At 42.3% G+C, this 20345-nt stretch overlaps 1 protein-coding gene across 1 annotated transcript in view; it reads right to left on the minus strand.

The window, feature by feature from the left end:
• Nucleotides 1-244: 244 nt before the first annotated feature.
• The window catches only part of MAMLD1 (mastermind like domain containing 1), a 176789-nt gene continuing 156688 nt past the window's right edge, over nt 245-20345 (minus strand). Inside the window, exons 3-5 of the mRNA XM_069943015.1 lie at nt 13518-13655; nt 4117-4198; nt 245-2797 (exon numbers count right to left, since the gene is read on the minus strand). Coding sequence (XP_069799116.1) covers nt 1779-2797; nt 4117-4198; nt 13518-13655 — 1239 coding nt within the window. The 3' untranslated portion in view covers nt 245-1778. The remainder of the gene's footprint in view (nt 2798-4116; nt 4199-13517; nt 13656-20345) is intronic.

The following is a 20345-nucleotide window of genomic DNA, read 5'->3' on the forward strand; positions in this document are numbered from 1 at the left end:
CATTGCTGAATAGAGCTATAGGTAGATAGAGGAGCAGTGCCTTTGAAAAGGAGGGCCAAAGAATACACAACTGGTAAATAAAATACCTGTTTTTAGATGCACAAGATATTCATTGATAAACAGCGATGTAACAGGGACTGAATCCTATGAAGGCCTCCTAGAACAGCTCTTTATATCCGCTTCTGTTAGTCGACCTCCTGAGATATTTACAACGATAAACGCAGAAAGCAATTTATTTCCCTGGCTCTTTATTATGGTATGAAGAAAAACATCATTGATTCTGTGCTTGATGCAGACATTATATTACAAATGTATTACAGAAATATGGTGTGGCTATTAAAATATGATTACACAAAAAGTATGAACATTTATAGGTTTACAGTACAGTGGATTTTTTTTTATAAACAGACTCTTAAATATACATCAGACAATATTAGCTGACAGAAAACATCATAGACAAAATTGACAAAATCCATGTCTGGGCTTTTTCGTTGAAACAGTTTTTTTTTCTTCAGTAAAACATAACTGGGAAAAAGCCTTAAACCCAGGAACCAGTCGCCTTTATACTACAAATATATACAGAGGTGTGCAAACCAACAATGTGTTTTCCTCGATACACAGATGGATCTTTGAACTGAATTTGGTCAATTCATACAAAACTGTAAGTGCATTCAATTGTATTTGGGTAGATAACGTCACCTTCAAAACCTTTTCATAAGATAGGTAGCTAAAGGGTCTGCACCAGACGTGTAGGGAGTGCAGAGATAGCAGCCACCCCCGGGCCCTGGTGCCTTAGGGGGCTCAGAGGCCCTTCCTCCATATAGAAAGATACCAGGACAATAAATGGCACATGATCGTTGGGAAACCTTAGAACAAATTTAGCATCGGGACCCATGGGCTTCAAGTTGCGCCTCTGGTCTGTGTATTGGTCATCTGTCTTCTGGCACATATTCTTTATAAAGATACAATTACCATACAGATCCATTCTATACAGAACCTAGAACATTTGCAGCCAAATTTTATTTTGTACCTTTTCTTTTCTGAAACCAATAAGGATTTACTTTTTAACTCTAGGTTGTTACAGTGGTAATATTAAGGGTGTCTCCGTTTTACCCATGGGTTATTGGAACACATTTTCATGCTATGGGTTCCCCGGTGACTAGCATTACATGGAAGCCATTGAATGATCTGAGTGGATGATGACCGTCTGACCCATCTCGGAGCTACAGCTATTAGAGGCATCTCTCTCTTTCAGCTTAACTTGCGCTAGTAGGGCATAAAAGTCCATTGTCCATCGGCAAACGCTTTTGCTGAAACAGTCAATTTCTGTCGATTTGGAGATTTTTGCAATCGTTAGGGCCATATTTGTATGAACTTGCACTACTATAAGAACATTATAACATGTGGGCATGCATTGCATTCAGTTTGCTTAGTCACCCCCTACATTTTGTTATGTCAAAAAACATAACAATTTTTTTTATACTGTAATACATAGTATTACTGAAACTAATGATATTTGCATATTTAAAACAAGGTGTTAGAAATGAAAACTCTATAATGTAACAAAACATTATGCTATAATGTTATATACAGTCACGCACAGAAGTAGCAATACTTCTATTAATTGTTGGGGGAAAAAAAACATAATTTAAAAAATATGTAAATATTTACAAGCGTCAGAAAGCAATTGCCGATATTAACCGCCGGTTAACCTCACTAGTTAAACAATTGATTTCAAGTCTTTTCGATGAATTCCACAGATGTCTGTTTGCTGAGGGCTACACAGGACCAGAGTTTTGATTGTGCTGTCCCAATATATCATCGAGAATTGTCAAGTTGTTTAGCCAGTCTTCATCATTACTGCTTCCACCGCCACCCTTCATAAGACAGTCAATGAAATCGGCTTCATTACAGTTCGCTGACAGGACTGAGCTGTTCTGCGTTGCAACAAAATCATACTGATGGATCTCAGCCCCAGAGTTTAACCTATCAAAAGTTTCAGGTGTTTGGACTGATGTTGGTCCATAAGAAGGTGGACCAAGTTGACCAGGGTTCATTGGGTTAAAGGTAGAAACACCTTGAGGCATTGCTTTCATAGCACTGAGGGCCGCTAGCTGTCCCCGGGACAAGGTGTTCGCAATATTAGGGTTATTTAAGGACCCTACACCTTGGTTTGCCTGGGACAGACCAAGTTTTTGCATTTGTCTTATTTGGACCCCGGGAGCTATCTGGTTTGGAGGAACCACTCCCTGATGAGGAAATTGCTGGCTTGCCATATTTGGTCTGACATTTTGTTTGGTGAATAGCGGATTATTAGAAAATTGCTGCAAACTTGGATCCATTTGGTTTTGACCTGCTATTCTTGAAACTCCACTTTGAGTCCACATCTGAGAAGAAGGGCTGGCATAGACATTAGGAATTCTTGATATGTTGGATTGCCGTAAATGTTGCTGAGCTGCAGAGTGATTTATCAGTGAGCTGGATGTATGTCCAGACAATGTCATTCCAGGTCTGACATTGGGCTGACTATGCACGGTTTGATAGCCAGGAGTCATACTTAGTGCATTCTGGGTTTGTCTTAGTGGCATATTGAAATCTGAAGAGGCTGGAAATATTCCTTGCTGCTTTCCAGCATTCATCATAACCATTGACCCACTATTCTGATTCATTGTTGATGGTGTTATCCCAGCACCCATGTTTGTCTGAATCATCCCCTGTGTTGATGTGATTATTCGATGGCCTTGGGGAGGGGCTGGCATAGGTTGGACACATTCTGTACGGAGAGCCTGGGGGATATCTATAATAGAAAAAAAAAACAGTTTATAAGATTTAGTCAGGTAGTGAACACTTTTCTGTTACAATATAGCTCATTCATAGCATTAGGCTGCGTTCACACTATGTATATTTCAGTCAGTATATTTCAGTCAGTATTGCAACCAAAACCAGGAGTGGATTAAAAACACAGAAAGGATCTGTTCACACAATGTTGTAATTGAGTGGATGGCCGCCATATAACAGTAGATAACTGCCATTATTTCAATATAACGGCTGTTGTTCTAAAATAACAGCAAATATTTGCCATTAAATGGCGGCCGTCCACTCAATTTCAACATTGTGTGAACAGATCCTTTCTGTGTTTTTAATCCACTCCTGGTTTTGGTTGCAATACTGACTGAAATATACATATACTGACTGAAATATACGTAGTGTGAACGCAGCCTAATAGTGTTATCAAAATATTACATCTGATAGGGAAGTTATAGGAGACCATTGATATCAATAGATCAATGCAAATGAAGGGTTTCTACATAATTTTAGTAATGGTAAAGGCCTGCATTGAGCAAGGCCTTTATTTCCATCCTCAGCCCTCCAGTTATCCACAGCATTGGACGTTTGGCTTAGTGCCCCATATCAGGGCTGAGATGACAGGCAGAGGGGAACATGCTTACATAATGAGAGGACCTGCCCACATACCTAGGCCCCCTTCACAAATCTTTTCGGATTTCTAATCAGAAACTACATATAGATTTCCTGACCCAAAGAGTTCTATTGGGCATGGATATCTTTCAGGATTTTTTTTTAAGGTTGTCCGTGCAGGAAAATTGGCCCAGAAAGTATAGGCCAGTTATTTGGACCTTATGCAATGGTATTATTGGTAATTCTGGTCTTTGTATAGTGACTGACTATAGTATAGTATGCAGTATGTTGTTGGTGTAATATTTCCGCATTTGGGTCCCCACTTTTCATTTTGTCCATGGCCTCAGTCTCAAACCAGTCCTGCTAATGGAGCTTAGTGGTGAGACACATTACCCCCTATACCCACTATATTTGCTAGTAACTGAACTTCATATTCCTTTAAGAGCAGGATCTCAAAAACATTCACTGTGTGAAGAAGATGCTTGAAGTCTAAAAAAGATGGGGGGGGGGGGGGGAAATTGTCTGGAAACAAACTTTTGTCGAAAATATTTTCAGCAGAAAAAAATCAGCACCGTGTCCTAATGACTTATGCAATAAGATAACAATAACAGTTACATTTAGAGACATGATTCACATTATGATATGTGATATTGGAGACAGGTGTTTTGTGGTAAGTAAATACATTTGTTTTCCACTTACTCTGAAATTGGTTCATCTGCTGAGCCACAAATGCACTGCGCTGTTCAGATGTCATGCTCATGATATTCTGCCTGGGTTTTACCTGAAACAAACAAAAAATAATAATAATGTAATACAACATAACATTACACATCAGTCAAGAAATGGGCTTGCTAAACCTCATAAAGAGAGGCAGTCTGAAATATGAATGATTTATAGGATACTACTAAATACATTATGTACCTCCCTACTAAATACATTAAAGTGGTTATTCGAAGATAAAAAAAAAATTATAAGTGGCTGGTGTAAAAATATAAAGAAGCCATACTCACCTACTCTGAGCCCCTGCAGCTGCTGACCCTCTGTCCTCTCGTGTACATCCTGGTTACTGATAATGCATCGTCCCCACAGGAATTGCCTAGTTCAACCAATCAATTACCGCGGCTTTGTCCTGATTGGTTGCACAGGGCTGTTCCTGCAGGGATGACGCATCATCATCATCAGGAAGTAGCTGAGAGGACCAGGGACTTGGAGCATTGGCATGGCAGCTGTATGGTATCGGGGAAGGTGAGTATCTTTTTTTTTTTTTCTTAGTTTTACCCCCAGCCACAATTTTTGAATCCCTGGACCTTTAAGGTTTATGTTGTCTAGCCAAGGATTAACTTTTGCTATAAGGTCTGCCTTTGTCGATTTTTATGTTTGTTATCACAGTCATACAAACGGATGGGATATCACTGAATTATGCTGGGATACCCCTTAATGCCAATCATATTCTCACAGTCACAGTGAATTTCCATCCTTGCCATTTCTGTATCAAAAAGAAGGGTTATTTAATTGCAACAAGATTTTCTAGCTTGTTCATTCTCAATACTAAGCGCTTAAGGCCACCAGATGGTCTCAATATTATTCCATGTCTTTGCAATTGTCACATCTGGATGTAAAACAAAAACATATATGGCCTTGACAGTTTAGGCCTTGGTGTTTATGACTGTTCAACCCAGTGCCGTGTACTACACACAGGGCCGCTTTAACAAGGGGCAAAAGGTGCACGTGCACCGGGCCCACTGGTTAAAGGGCCAGCCTGCCAGGGGGGAGCACCATGGATGGGTAATCTACTTACTCATCCATGGCGCCCCCTGCAGGCCCCCCGCCTGCTGTTGCCCCCCTGCCCGTTGCTGCGCTTCAGCAGCAGCGGCACTGACAGAGAGAGAGCCATTGGCTCCCTCCCTGTCAGTCACTCTTCTGGCCGCACTTCCTGCGGTCACAAGAGGCCGCACTCTCCCTCTGGTGTCGGCACCCAATGTCACTGGAGCGCCGGCGCTAGGGTAAGGGTAGTGCGGCCTACTGTGACAAGAGTGAAGAGAAGAGGAACGCGTGGACCCAGGTCAGTATAAGTGTTATTTTTTTAAATGTTATATGGGAGGGGGCGCTATATACTATTGGGGGAGCGCACAGAGGGGGCTATATACTTCTGGGGGAGCACATGGGGGGGCTATATACTATTGGGGGAGAGCACAGGGGGCTATATACTATTGGGGGAGTGCACAGGGGGGCTATATACTTCTGGGGGAGCCCATACGGGGGCTATATACTTCTGGGGGAGTGCACAGGGGGGCTATATATTATTGGGGGAGTGCACAGGGGGCTATATACTATTGGGGGAGCGCACAGGGGGGCTATATACTTCTGGGGGAGTGCACAGGGGGGCTATGTATTATTGGGGGAGCACATAGGGGGGCTATATACTACTGGGAAGCTATATACTTCTGGAGGAGCGCACAGAGGGGCTATATACTACTGGGGAGCACACAGGGGGCTATATACTACTGGGGAGCGCACAGGGGGGATATATACTACTGGGGAGCGCACAGGGGGGGCTCTGAAAGTGAAAAGGGGGCCACTCTTGAGGGCTGTGCACTGGGCCCACCGATGTATTAAAACGGCCCTGTCTACATAGACAGATGATAGATAGATAGATGGTCTCTGTAAAGTATACATACCACCTTGGGGATAGTCCTGGCCCCTTCTATAAACTGTATGCAGGAATAGATTTCCTAAGCTAGTATGTAGAACTGTAAAGAATAGTCATACTGAAGCAAAATGGCTTTTGGGGTATTAACACTTGGGCAACACATAGCTTAATATGCAGTAATGGCAGCAGATCACTAGGTCATCTCAACAAATACAGCATATGTAAATCTAGAAGTGAGGCGTACCAGTCTACCCTAGATACATCCTGAATGCATTTCAATTGCTTCCCCATAGAAGGTCACTGTAGCCTTGTGTGGTCAGCAATACTGAATGACATCTCTGATACAGCAGACACCATAAGAAGGTCATTTGTTAACTCTTGTATCCCAAGAAAATATATCCATTCTTATTATGCGAACATCATTTCATTATCTTGCCTAGTGTATAGCTGAGAGGGGAGATGGGGGGGGGGGGGGCTCATTGTACTACACTATTACCAAAAGGGAAGAGTGACAGCCTTAAAGGGAACCTGTCAAGTTAGTTATACTGCCCTCACTGTGGGCAGCATAATATAGTGTCAGATGCAGTGTTTTCCGCAGTTTGTCACTTATGCCTAAGTCTACGGTAGTTTACGAGCACTTACATTCACAAGCATGCAGCAAGTGCCAAACTGTGCCAGTATTTATTAGATGCCACTGCCCCGCAACTGCTGATGATTGACAGATTTTTTCCTATACACAGGACCCCTGTTCTGGTAATTTGTTGGGATACGAACACTAAGTCCCCCCCCCACTGAGAAGTTACGGCCAGAGGCATAACTGGACCCTAGTTCAAAATCTGTAACCATGCCCCTCACCCATTAAATGCAATTTATAACACTGCACTTTTCCAGGGGGAGGCTAGGTTCAGACGTCAAACAACAGCCGTTTAAAAACTGTTTTTGCCACAATTTAACTGACTGCAATGGCAATGCATTGAAGTCAATGGGAGGACGGACGTCCAATGCACACAATTGGCCGGTTTTACCACAGCAAAAACTGCCGTTTTTCAGTGCATTGTGTGCATTGGACTCCGTCCTCCCATTCACTTCAATTTATTGCCATTGCAGTCAGTTATAAAGGCAAAAATGGACGGTTTTTAAATGATCAAAAACGGATCTGTTCACACAATGTTGAAATTGAGTGGATGGCCGCCATTTAACGGCAAATATTTGCTGTTATTTTAAAACAACGGCTGTTATATTGAAATAATGGCAGTTATTTACTGTTATATGGCGGCCATCCACTCAATTTCACCATTGTGTGAACAGAGCCTTTCTGTGTTTTTAATGCACTCCTGGTTTTGGTTGCAATATGAGGACCACAATACTGACTGAAATATACGTAGTGTGAACCCAGCCTCAAACTGTATTTAACCATTATTATCAGCCATTTGCAGTTTTTTCATAAAAACGTTCTAAAAATAAAAAACAAAAAAACTTTTTTTCCCCCAATTAACCCCTTAAGGACCGGGCCTGAAATGGCCTTAAGGATCGGAGCAAATTTTATGAATTTGACCAGTGTCACTTTATTCATTAATAACTTCGGGATGCTTTTACCTATCCGGCTGATTCTGAGATTGTTTTCTCGTGACATATTGTACTTCACATTTCTTGTAAATTGGAGTCGATACTTATAACGAATCTTTATGAAAAAACCCAAAATAGCGTGAAAAATTGTGAAAAAATGCATTTTTCCAACTTTAAAACTTTTCTGCTTATACAGAAAATGGTTATACCACATAAATTATATATTAAATAGCATTAGCAACATGTCTACTTTATGTTGGCGGCATTTATTAAACTATATTTCATTTTTTTTAGACAATAGGAAGCTTAAAACATTAGCAGCAAATTTCCAAATTTTCAGTAAAATTTCAAAATCAGATATTTTTAGGGAACTGTTCAGGTTTAAAGTGTATTTGAGGGGACTGTGTGTTAGAAAGCCCCACAAAGCACCCCATTTCAGAAACTGCACCCCCTAAACTCTGCAAAAGCACATCCAGAAAGTTTTTTAACCCTTTAGGGGAGTCACAGAAATAAAAGCTAAGTGTGTAAGAAATTTGAAAATTTTAATTTTCTGTGCAGAGATTTTATTGTAATCCAATATTTTTCATAATTATAAACCTATTACCAGAGAAATGCACCCCAATATTGATTGCCCCGTTTCTGCAGTTTATAGAAGTACCCCATATGTGGCCCTATTGCGCTATTTGACGCAACCACAAGCCTCAGATATAAGGGAGCGCCTAGTGAATTTCAATGGCTCCGTTATTTTTGGTCATTTTTGACTGTACCACTTCAGGTTGGCAGAGGCTCTGGGGTGCCAAAACCTAAAAAACACCCCTAAAGGGACACCATTTAGAAAACTACACCCCTCAAGGAATGTAACAAGGGGTGCGGTGAGCATCTGGACCCCACAGGTGCTTCACAGATTTTCCAAACAATATGGCTTGAAAAAAGACTAAAGTATTTTTTACACTAAAATGTTGTTCTAGCCTTCAATTTTTCATTTTCACAAAGGGATAAAAGGAAAAAAAAACACAAAACATGTAGCGCAGTTTCTCCCGAGTACGGAAATACCCCACATGTGGACATAAAGTGCCAAACGGGCGCAGGACGAGCGTCCAAAGGGAAGGAGCGCCAATTGGCTTTTGGAAGCTGGATTTCACTGGAATGGATTTCAAGGGCCATGTCGCATTTACAGAGCCCTCGTGCTGCCAAGATACTGGAAACCCCCCACAAGTGACCCCATTCTGGAAACTACACCCCTCAAGGAATCTAACAAGGGGTGCAGTGAGCATATGGACCCCACTGGTGACGGGCACAAATGTGGAAAAATGTGACGTGAAAGTGAAAATTTTCATTTTTTCACTTTCATGGCACAAATGTGCCCGTCATCCAGGGGTCCATATCCTCACTACACCCCTTGTTAGATTCCTTGAGGGGTGTAGTTTCCAGAATGGGGTCACTTGTGGGGGGTTTACAGTGTTTTGGCAGCACAAGGGCTCTGTAAATGCGACATGGCGTTCATCATCCATTCTAGCCAAATCCAACCTCTAAAATCCAAATGGCGCTCCTTCCCTTCAGAGGCTTGCCCTGCACCCACATGGCGCTTTATGTCCACATGTGGGGTATTTACGGACTCGGGGGAAATTGCTCTACACATTTTGTGTGTTTTTTTCTCTTTTAACCCCTTGTGAAAATGATAAATTCAAGGCTTGACCAACATTATAGTGTAAAAAATTTAATATTTCATTTTCACGCCACATTGTTCCACATTTGTGCCCGTCACCAGTGGGGTCCATATGCTGACTACACCCCTTGTTACATTCCTTGAGGGGTGTAGTTTCCATAATTGGGTCACTTGTGGGGGGTTTAACTGTCTTGGCAACACAGGGGCCTTTTGAATGCAACATGGCCCCTCGAAATCCATTCCATCCAAATCCAGCCTTCAAAAACCAAATGGCGCACCTTCCCTTTGGAGGCTTACCCTGCACCCGCATGGCGCTTTATGTCCACATGTGGGGTATTTCCGTACTCAGGGGAAATTGCTCTACACATTGTGTTTTTTTTTATCTTTTAACCCCTTGTGAAAATGAAAAAATCAAGACAAGATCAATGATTTAGAGTAAAAATTAAAAAAAAATTACACTAAATGTTGGTCTAGCCTTGATTTTTTCCATTTCCACAAGGGGTTAAAAAAGAAAATGAACACAAAACGTGTAGGGTAGTTTCCCCTGAGTACGAAAATACCCCACATGTGGACATAATTTGCCATATGGGCACAGGGAAAGTCACCAAAAGGACAGAGCGCCATTTAGAGGCTGGAATGGGGGATGGAGGCCATGTCGCAATTACAAAGCTCCTGTGCTGCCAGAACAGTAGAAACCCCCCACAAGTGACCCAATTCTGGAAACTACACCCCATAAGGAATCTAACAAGGGGTGCAGTGAGCATATGGACCCCACTAGTGATGGGCACATGTGTAGAACATGTGCCGTGAAAATAAAAAATACCATTTTTTTCATTTTCACGTCCCAAATGTGGCCGTCACCAGGGGGCCATATACCCGCTGCCCCACTTGTTAGATTCCTTATGGGGTGTAGTTTCCAGAATGGGGTCACTTGTGGGGGGTTTCTACTGTCCTGGCCGCACAGAGGCTTTGTAATTGCATCATGGCATCCTCTAATGGGAATGGCGGCCATACCTACTTAGCTGGGGAAAAGGGACAATTCTAATTTATTTGGGGGTATTAGGCCAATTATTAGTTTATAAGGTTGAAAATGACAGGAGTCCATCAAACTCAACCTGTGTTGATCCAGAGGAAGGCAAAAACCCCTCGTGAGGCAGACGACAGTAGCCTCATCACAGGGGAAAAATTCCTTCCCGACTCCATAATGGCGATCAGAATAATCCCTGGATCAACGTGACCCCTGAAATAGGAATAAGGGACAGAATTTAGATAATGTAGAACCCCAATGACGTGTGGTGCGCCTTGGAGCGATCCAGTATGCAGAGGCCGGGGGGGTCAGGACAGGTGTCACACTGGAAAATGTTGTCCTTCCTGATCCCCCTGTTACCCCACACTCTGCACTTCTTCTGGGGTCTCCCTTTCTCCAGTGTGGGGGACGTCACCTGGAAAATGTTGTCCTGGTGCGATACGGGGTCCTTCATATCCAGAAGTGCTGGGTCCGCTCCATGGCTGCTAAATATTAGGGCTCTATTACTACTTCTGATATGTTCGGATCGTGCCGCAAGCTACAGTAGCTCGGGCAGCGAGGGACCGGAAGAGGGGGCGCTGGTATAAAAGTTATCCCCGTACAGGTGGTAACCTTTATCCAGCAGTGGGAAGATCAGTTCCCGGACGATCTCCCCACTAACTCCGAGGATGGGGGGGGGAGTGGGCATCTGGGGGCTGGATTCGAGTGTCCCTTCCTTCATACACTCTAAGGGTACGTGCACACTGCGGAATCGCGAAGGATAACCCTTTGTGCATTCCATAGTTGGCACCCGCCGGCGGACTGATGCAGGCGCACGTCTCCGTCCGTGTCGTAGACTCCATTCTATGCACGGGCGGATTCCGCTCTGCGTCCAACGTGTTGATGGAATGACGGATGATGGAATCCGCCCATGCATAGCATAGAGTCTATGACACGGGCGGAGACGCGCCCCTGCATCAGTCCGCCGGCGGGTGCCAGCTGCGGAATGCACGAAGGGTTATCCTTCGCCATTCCGCAGTGTGCACGTACCCTAAATCTGTAAGTGTACCCTGAGGTACTCTCACAGAGTTTGTAGAATTTCACGCCATACCGTCATCTCTTATTGGGACGGTACTCCCAGAAAAGACGTGTCTGGGGGGCAGCGTACGCTACGCTACTCCCAGACACGTCACTGGATGATGAGGAGGATGAGGATGAATGGAGGAACAAAGGATCCCCCCATTCATCCTCACTGGCTGTTTCGGTGTCGGAGGCAATAATAACGTATGCGTCCGACGCCGAAAACACCCAGGGGGCCATCTTTATACGGGGATTAGTATATGGGGTATGTAGTGGTGTAGTGTAAAACTTTATTCAATGTAGTGTGGTGTAATGTAGTGTTTTTTTACGTGTTTTTTACAGTAAGTATACAAAAAAAACCTACGCCAAAAATGGTGTTGCTGATAAATGCCGCACTTATGTTCGGCACTTATCAGCAGACCGTGGCAGTAGGATATAAAAAAAAAACACCCTACGCCAAAAAGGAGGAGTTGCTGATTAGCAGCGCACTTTCGTGCGATGCTGATCAACACTCAGCGGCGATAGGGTGCGGAAAATAGAAAAAAAAAAATTGGGAAAAATTTTTTTTTTTTACTACATTCTGAACATCCCTGTAGTGGCTGATACGTGTATTACACTTATCAGCCGCTAGGGGGCAGCAGAGCGCAAGATCCGAAAATAGACGACGCTGGAGTCGGAAAAATACGAAAAAAGACGACGCTGGAGCCGGAAAAAGCCGATCGGGACTCACGGAAGAAGCCGAAGTCCCGACAAGATGAAGAGGACGCCGGGAACCCGGAAGACGCCGATCAGGACCCCGGGACAGGTGAGTAATGTACAAATACCTGCTCTGGACCCCTCAGCTACCTAGCTGAGGGGTCCGGAGCAGGTATTTATTACTTGTGGGGACTTTGATCGCCTTGAACGGCCGGCCGGCCGTTCACGGCGATCGGGACGGTGGTACCGTGACCACCATTACTTTTTACAGTAATGGCGGTCGGTGCCGTCCTCGGACAGCACCGACCGCCATTTTTTTCCAGGTCATCGGGCCACCGATGGCCCGGAAAGGTTCCGATCGCCGCTATGGGCTTATCAGCCAATAGCGGCGATCGTCGGCATGGGGGGGGTTAACAACCCTCCATGCCGACAGGGAGAGATGGCCTGCTATGTAGTATAGCAGGCTATCTCCCCCGATCGGGACCCGGCCGGCCGCGGCGCCCGTTTAAAGGGCCGACGTACCGGTACGTCATGGGTCCTTAAGTGACAGTGATCCATGACGTGCCGGTACGTCATGGGTCCTTAAGAGGTTAAACAGCCATTGAAATTACAGCCATCGATTGTGCTCTACCGGCTGATTTAAATTTAACACGTTATTGTAAGGCAATTTTACATTTTACTGCCTGTCAGCATGGCCTAAGGCTGCTCATACCGTACATTGCAGGGGAGAATTAATCAAACATGGTGTAAAGTGAAACTGGCTCAGTTGCCCCTAGCAACCAATCAGATTCCACTTTTCATTCCTCACAGACTCTTTGGAAAAAGAAAGGGGGAATCTGATTGGTTGCTAGGGGCAACTGAGCCAGTTTCACTTTACACCATAGGGGAAATTTATCAAACATGGTGTAAAGTGAAACTGTCTCAGTTGCCCCTAGCAACCAATCAGAGTTCACCTTTCATTTTCCAAAGATTCTGTGAGGAATAAAAAGTGGAATCTGATTGGTTGCTAGGGGCAACTGAGCCAGTTCTACTTTACATCATGTTTGATAAATCTCTCCCATGTTTAATAAATCTCCCCCGTAATGCTAGAGGCCATGTGTGTATGTTTAGTGTTAAATGCTATGCCGCACCTGGATTTATTATTATACCACAACCTATCTTTTTGCCTTTTATTGCCTATCATCTGTCATACAAATCAGTGGATAATATATTATTAATTGGAAGCTTTAGCTCGATTACCTTTAATATCTGCATTCTCATTAAACCCAAAGCCTTGCCGCTGTTTCTCCTCTTCTTCATTATCCTCACTATTGTAGCGTTTTGTGATTATTGAGATGTAACCTGTGCATGGGCCTTGGGCTGCAAGTTAAATCTCTAAGAACATATTCTAAACAAGCTTTATCCAGGTGAGAAGTAAAGAAATGATTTTTACAAACCTGCTGCCGCCTCATTATTTGCTCCTTTAAGATTGCATTGCGTATGAAGCCATTATTCGTGAGAGGAGTAGGCCCAGGGCCTGCACTTGGTATGGAGCCTGGTTCTTGCATTCTGGGAACAATTCCAGCATTCGGATCCTGCCAAAATAGAGGAGGAAAAAAAAAACAATAAATCAGATGAGAATGATTACTAAACTGAAATTTCACCATATTTTGCAGCATTCATATCATTTAATGTCCTTTCAGGCAAATTTCTAACAGATTTCCTTATTTTGTTTTAGAGCACAATGTGTTAATGTATTTCTCAGAATATAAGATTATAATAACTCAGAAAAAGGGTGATTTTTGGTTCTGGTTGACAAAGCATTACAACGGCAAAAATGGCGTTCACTGCTTAAAGGGGTTATCCAGCGAAAATCTTTTTCTTTCAAATCAACTGGTTTCAGAAAGTTGTAATAATGTTGTAATATACTTCTATTTAAAATTGTCAAGTCTTCCCATACTTATCAACTGCTCTCTGCTAACATCTTTGTCTGAGACAGGAGCTGTCTAGAGCAGTAGCAAATCCCCATAGAAAACCATTCCTGCCCTGGTCAGTTCCTGTCTCAGAGAGGTGGCTGCGGAGAGCACTGTGTCAGACTGAGAAGAAAACACCGCTTCCTGCAGGACATACAGCAGCTGATAAGTATGGGAAGACTTGAGATTCTTGAATAGAAGTAAACTACAATTCTATACAACTTTCTGACACCAGTTGGATTGAAAGAAAAAGATTTTCACAGGATAACCCTTTTAAAGGTACAGGTACATTTACTGGTACTACAAGTTGGCTTAGTAGTGCTATATCTGTGCTCTAAACTGCCTCCTAGTGGGAAACTAGAAAATATTTTCAACAAATTTATCTCCTCCCTTCAACCAATCAGCATTGCTGAGAAAGGTCACATGCATAGTTGGTGTTAAAATCCATGTGAAATAAATAAAAATTGACACTGATTTCAATGGAGATAACAGCTGTAATATGATGTCATACACAGTTTCTTTCTTCTGTCAGAGACTGAAAAACTGTGTCATGGATAACGAAATGATATCAAAAAGTGAATTCTTGACGTGAACCCTGTATGGAACCTATGATGGGTGTCCACACATGGATTAGACCCGATAAAGGGTTAATCTGTACCATATCTAACACCAGATATCTGAGGGTCTGGCTGAGATGTATGCATGTGATCCCCTAACAAATCCCTCATGTAAATCATAGTCTAAAGAAACAGCTATATTGCTGAGTTTGCTGGAGTTCTCCTTTAAATCCTGTGTTCTGTGATTAGGTGATGCGTCAGCAAAAAACAATGATTTCCCTTATGTATAAATCTAGGCCTAACATCCTTTGTTTCAACTTCAATGTTATCAGCAGATGAACTCTAAGAAAAACCCAGGCTGTAACTATCCAGGCTACAGTACAGAAAACAGGAAGCCGTGCAAGACTTCAGAGACAAAAAGGAAGTCTGTAGGGCACTTGGATACACAGAAAGTCTAGAGTCGGAGTGTAGTAACATATTATAGGTATAGAGATTACTGTAATTTAGATTTTTTTTGTTTGCATATAGACATTTTTAGTAAGGATTTTGTGCATAGAGGGGATTGTAGACTGACAATATTCTTCACACATCCAGACACCCATACATATCTGTTGCTATATATTTACATTTTAAATTCTTAACAAAAGCTTAGCAGGGTCCTTTACCAGTGTAAATATTAGTTCTCACCAGTATTTTGTAATTACCCTTAATATGCAATAAAACATTGTATACATTACATTTAAAGAGTAAACTGTAAATACTAATACTGGTCTGTATAACATACAATTTATATATGTAACCAGAATAGGATGACACCTTTTGGGCATAACTGGTAGTGCGCTTTTACTATTTAAAATGTTTGTATTTATCACTAATTTGACCCTAAAGGTTCAGGATGTTTTAATCTTTTATTTAAAGGGATTATCCAGGACAAGAGGAAACACAGCTATTAAAAACAGGGCCACCCCTGTCCCCAGGTTGTGTGTTGTAATACAGTTCAGCTCCATTGACTTCAATAGAACGAATCCCAAACAGAGGACGACAGTGGTGCTGTTTCTAAAAGAAAGCGACCATGTTTTTCAAAGCATGGATAACCTTTAAGAATTTTTTTCAGCGTCAGGGTACAAACACACACGGCTTATACGCTGCGTATTTACTGCTGCGATACGCAGCAGATACGCAGCAGATTAGATCTAAATAACTGAACACAGTATCAAATCTGCTGCGTATCTGCTCCGTATCTGCTGCGTATCTGCTCCGTATCTGCTGTGTGTGTTTGTACCCTAAAGAAGTACGTGGAGTCCTAGAAGGGATCTCAACAAACATCATCCAGTCTGTCCTGGATTACATGAAGAGACAGTAGGACTTGACTATGCCTACATCCCCATAAGATCTATGCTTAGTTCTCTAAGATATCAGGAATAGAGATGAGCGAACCGGGTTTGGGTTCGAGTCTCTCCGAACCCGATCGTTCGGGATTTGATTAGTGGTGGCTGCTGAACTTGGATAAAGCTCTAAGGTTGTCTGGAAAACATGGATACAGCCAATGACAATATCCATGATTTCCACATAGCCTTAGGGCTTTATCCAACTTCAGCAGCCACCGCTAATCAAATGCCGAAAGTTCGGGTTCGGATCGACTCGAACCCGAACCTGGTTTGCTCATCTCTAATCAGGAACAACCTCTCAGAAGAAGTTACCCAGAAGAATTGATGCTGAAGATAAATAGCGATCACACACTTAGATTTGCAATTAGATTTCTCTTATATTCATTTAAAATTTTTGTAAATTAATAAAAATAAACTATTAACACTTTTGTATTTGAAATTATTCTTATTTTGCTACATCTTTCCCCTACCTGCCTAAAACATTACTGGATACAATGAAGGCTATGTTCACATCATGTTTTCAGCCCCACGTCAGGCTACACATCGGGAATCAATGAAAGAAGGATGCTGACGTGCAGCCTGGTGTGCGGCCGATGACCCCATTGACTTCAATGGGCAGGACGGAGTCATTTTGTGACTACGTTTTGTCCATCTGCCTGATGGATACTTCTTTTGTGCAGAACTCAAAAGTGTCGTCTTTTTGAGTCCCGCACAAACGAAGTATACGTCCAGCAAATGATCAGAACTTACAAAATGACTCCGTCCTGCCGATTCAGGTCAATGGGGCCGTCGTCCGCACACTGGGCTGCACTTCAGCATCCTTTTTCCATTGAGTCTTGACGTAGAGCTGAAAACGTAAAGTGAACATACCCTAACATATAGCCTGCATATAGAAATGTTATATGTGTATGAAAAAAAGTTTACATACAGTATAGCATTATAGCATATGAGGAAAGTATTGCTCTCAACCTGGTTGAAATGTGGGCCCCAACATGTTTTGTCCATGGGCCTCACAGACCCTGCTCTGGCCTCGGCTGTATCCTATATATCCCGCAGAGCAGATGTGGACAGTCCTGCAGAAACTAAATCTTCGAACCCTGAATGTATGGAATTTACATCACTACATAGCTTCGTTACTTTTACCACATTTGTATAAAAGTGCAGACTCGCTTACCATGCCAGAAATAGCTTTTTTATATTTTTTTCACGGTTAGCGGAATGTTTAGTTAGAAAAACCCTCTCTGAATGAAATCTCTCTGCAAAGGTAATATATTTCATCCTAAGTAATGTTCTTAAAAACTGAAATTCATCCACGTAATGTCGCCTTTCACAATCTACTAAGTATAACAACCTCAGCGCAATGCTTTTTTGGAGCTATTCAGACTCTACCATTGAAAAATCACAGTTTTATGTGTACCTTAGAAAGACAGAATTCCCCGCCAGGTACTTGGAGCTGCTAAAATCACTTTCTTTATTTATCAATGTGTCACTAGGTGAATTCCGTCACCCCTCCTGCCTTGTTTAACATGGCACCTTAAAATATAAGACACTTAATGCAAACAGTGTAGCATAGCCTATATCCAGCTGGCTGGCTGCCTCCATGTCACAAGCTATCTATTATTCTGCAGTTACTGTTAAGCTTTGAATAATACGGATCGCCTCTGGGGGAATATTTGAAAAAGGACGGATCCGGTTTGTATACATTGTACATGAAAGAGGCCGCAATGCTTCTAACACCGCAATCCTTACTGCCGTCTTGTTTCCTCCCTCTCCCTAGCACGGCTTGTTGCGTGTGGACAGCTTGCTTTTATTGAAGGCTACAAGTTTAACATACGAAGATTCTTTTTGATGTTTTGCTTATGGCTATTACCAGTCACAACAATGGGCAACATCGCAGTCATTGCCTTCACCCCTGATGCGGAGGCAGCTAGCCCAGACAGTCATGCGTTCTGTTCCTTTACAACTCAATGGGTGCTTGACAACTCCCATAAGCCAATGGCCCTTAGCGTTAACTTATATAGAGTTCAGACTATAGTGCCCCTTGAAATGACATCTGGAACTGTGAAGTTTATTTTGAGAAAATTCAGTTTCATTGCATTTAGTTGTTTCTGGGAAATCTGAGTGACAACTAACATGGCCGTCAATACAAATCCTATTTGAATGGCCACCTTTCTTCCTTTCTGGACTCCAGAATGACAAATAGACTTAGTAACATAATGCTACTTAGTTGTTGGGCGAAAGAGGAGGAAGAGCGAATATGAGGTACTGTATATACTACACTCGCTCGATCCAAGAAATGTGCTATAAGAAAGTAATGCTATGCTCAGACAACTATGCATACATTGTGAATGTTCCTGGCACATATGCTGAATAATACAAAGACGTCTGGTTTATGTCCTTTAGCGTTTTTTGTTTTTTTTTACTGTATTAAAAAGTGCAAAAAAATGGAAGTCTGTGGGCAACGTATACAGCTGTATGGTGTATGTCTTCAGGTATGGGATTTTCCTGACATACATGTATGTGTAATATATTAAAAGAAACAAGTTTTAGCAATGCAAGAATACACAAAACAACAGAGCATAATCAAATTTATTACCATGGCTATGTAAAAAAAAAAAAAAAATGAGAAAAGGCGGATGCAGTTTTTTTTTTATTTTAAATAACATCTGTTATTACCAATTTAGGCTATGTTCACACGCTGTGAACGACCGGCTGTTCCGTGACCCCGGCCGGATGATCTTTCCGGCTGCAGAGTTCTGATGCGTGCTGCATCAGAACTCCCCATAGTGCACAATGAAGCAAGCGGACGGAGCCGTTCGCTTCATTGTGTGAACTGACAAGGTTTCCTACGGCTGCAATTCAATGAATTGTCAGTTATTTGCGGTGCCGCATGGGATCCCGGCCGGAGCGTGTACCATGTGTATACCCTCTGGCCGGGATCCCATAGATCAATATGTAATGTACAAAGTATGGGCATTGTTGCCGATGGCAACAACGGCCGTACTTTTACCTAGTGTAAACATAGCCTTATAATTATCTGTATTAAAGTCAATGTAATTTAGGCCTTCAAATACACTATGGGGGAGATTTATCAAACTGGTGTGAAGTAGACTTATATTAGTTGCCCCTAGCAACTAATCAGATTCCACCTTTCTTTCCTCAAGGAGACTTTGAAAAATAAAAGGTGGAATCTGATTGGTTGCAAGGGGCAACTAAGACAAGTCTACTTTACACCAGTTTGATAAATCTCCCCCATAGTGTATTAAATAATGGTCGTTGTTCACAGTGTCCATCAAATTAATGTAGTTCACACACAGAACATTGATTTCATCGTTTTGTAGTCTGGCTCCTAAAGAAAAGAGATGTCATATACTGCCAGCCCTCATAGTGGCCGTATAGGTTGTCATAGCTTTTTTCATCACCAGCATATGTTCTCCTTTCCACAAGAGAAGCAGCAATGTGTAGCTAGGTGCATCACCACTAGTGGGAAGTGCTGTATTTCTTATAGTTCAGAGAAAGCTAGACGTGCAGCTTTGTTATCTCATAGATGTTTGCGGATATTGAAATATGTTCCTTCATTTTCTTTGCAAAGAATCAGTCGAATTCCCCCTTAAAGCAACAGCACATAGGAATCCTTTGCCGCACATCTAAGCAGCCAGTTCTTCACTTAAAGATTATTTACAGGCATTCTGATCTCTAACATGAGCTCCTTGGGTGGTCAGGGCTCAAGAAAAGATTTGTAAGGACTTCACAGCAATTCGGTATGACACAAGAAAGATGACGTCTGACCGTTTTCAATCAGTTGGTGCTTTTTCGTTACATGAGGGGAAGTATCAGATGGCAATTTTATATGTATGCCGCTTCTAATCATAATATGTTTCCAGTTAATCTGTATGCAATTAGCATTGCAAATGTTTTCAGGTATGAGTGCCTGCCCTGGGGCTTAGTTATTAACAGCAAATTCATATGCCGCAAAAATATTACACACAGACACACATGCTCGCATTACCTTTGCAGACCCTTTTTCCTCATATATTTAGGAATTTTTAGAGGATTACGACGCTTATTCTGCATTGAAATCTGGGTATAACATCCGATTATGTTCAGTTGCAATAGACGTTAGTTCATACAGTGCTGATTTTTTACATTTTAGATTTGAGAACCATATCCTGAAATATACTGACATGCAGATTAAGGAGGAAGAAGTCATAGGTGCATTAGCCCCATTGAATTAGGCTTACCTGCTAGCAAGTCTGTGGCATAATTCTAAGGGTCACCCTCAGTTTTCTGCCCCAGGTTCTCAGCAAATCTACATGGGATTTTATTTAAAATGAATATACACTAAGCTCTTACATCAGGCTCCTCTT

This window comes from Dendropsophus ebraccatus, chromosome 10 (assembly GCF_027789765.1).
Source record: "Dendropsophus ebraccatus isolate aDenEbr1 chromosome 10, aDenEbr1.pat, whole genome shotgun sequence".
Taxonomy (NCBI): domain Eukaryota; kingdom Metazoa; phylum Chordata; class Amphibia; order Anura; family Hylidae; genus Dendropsophus; species Dendropsophus ebraccatus.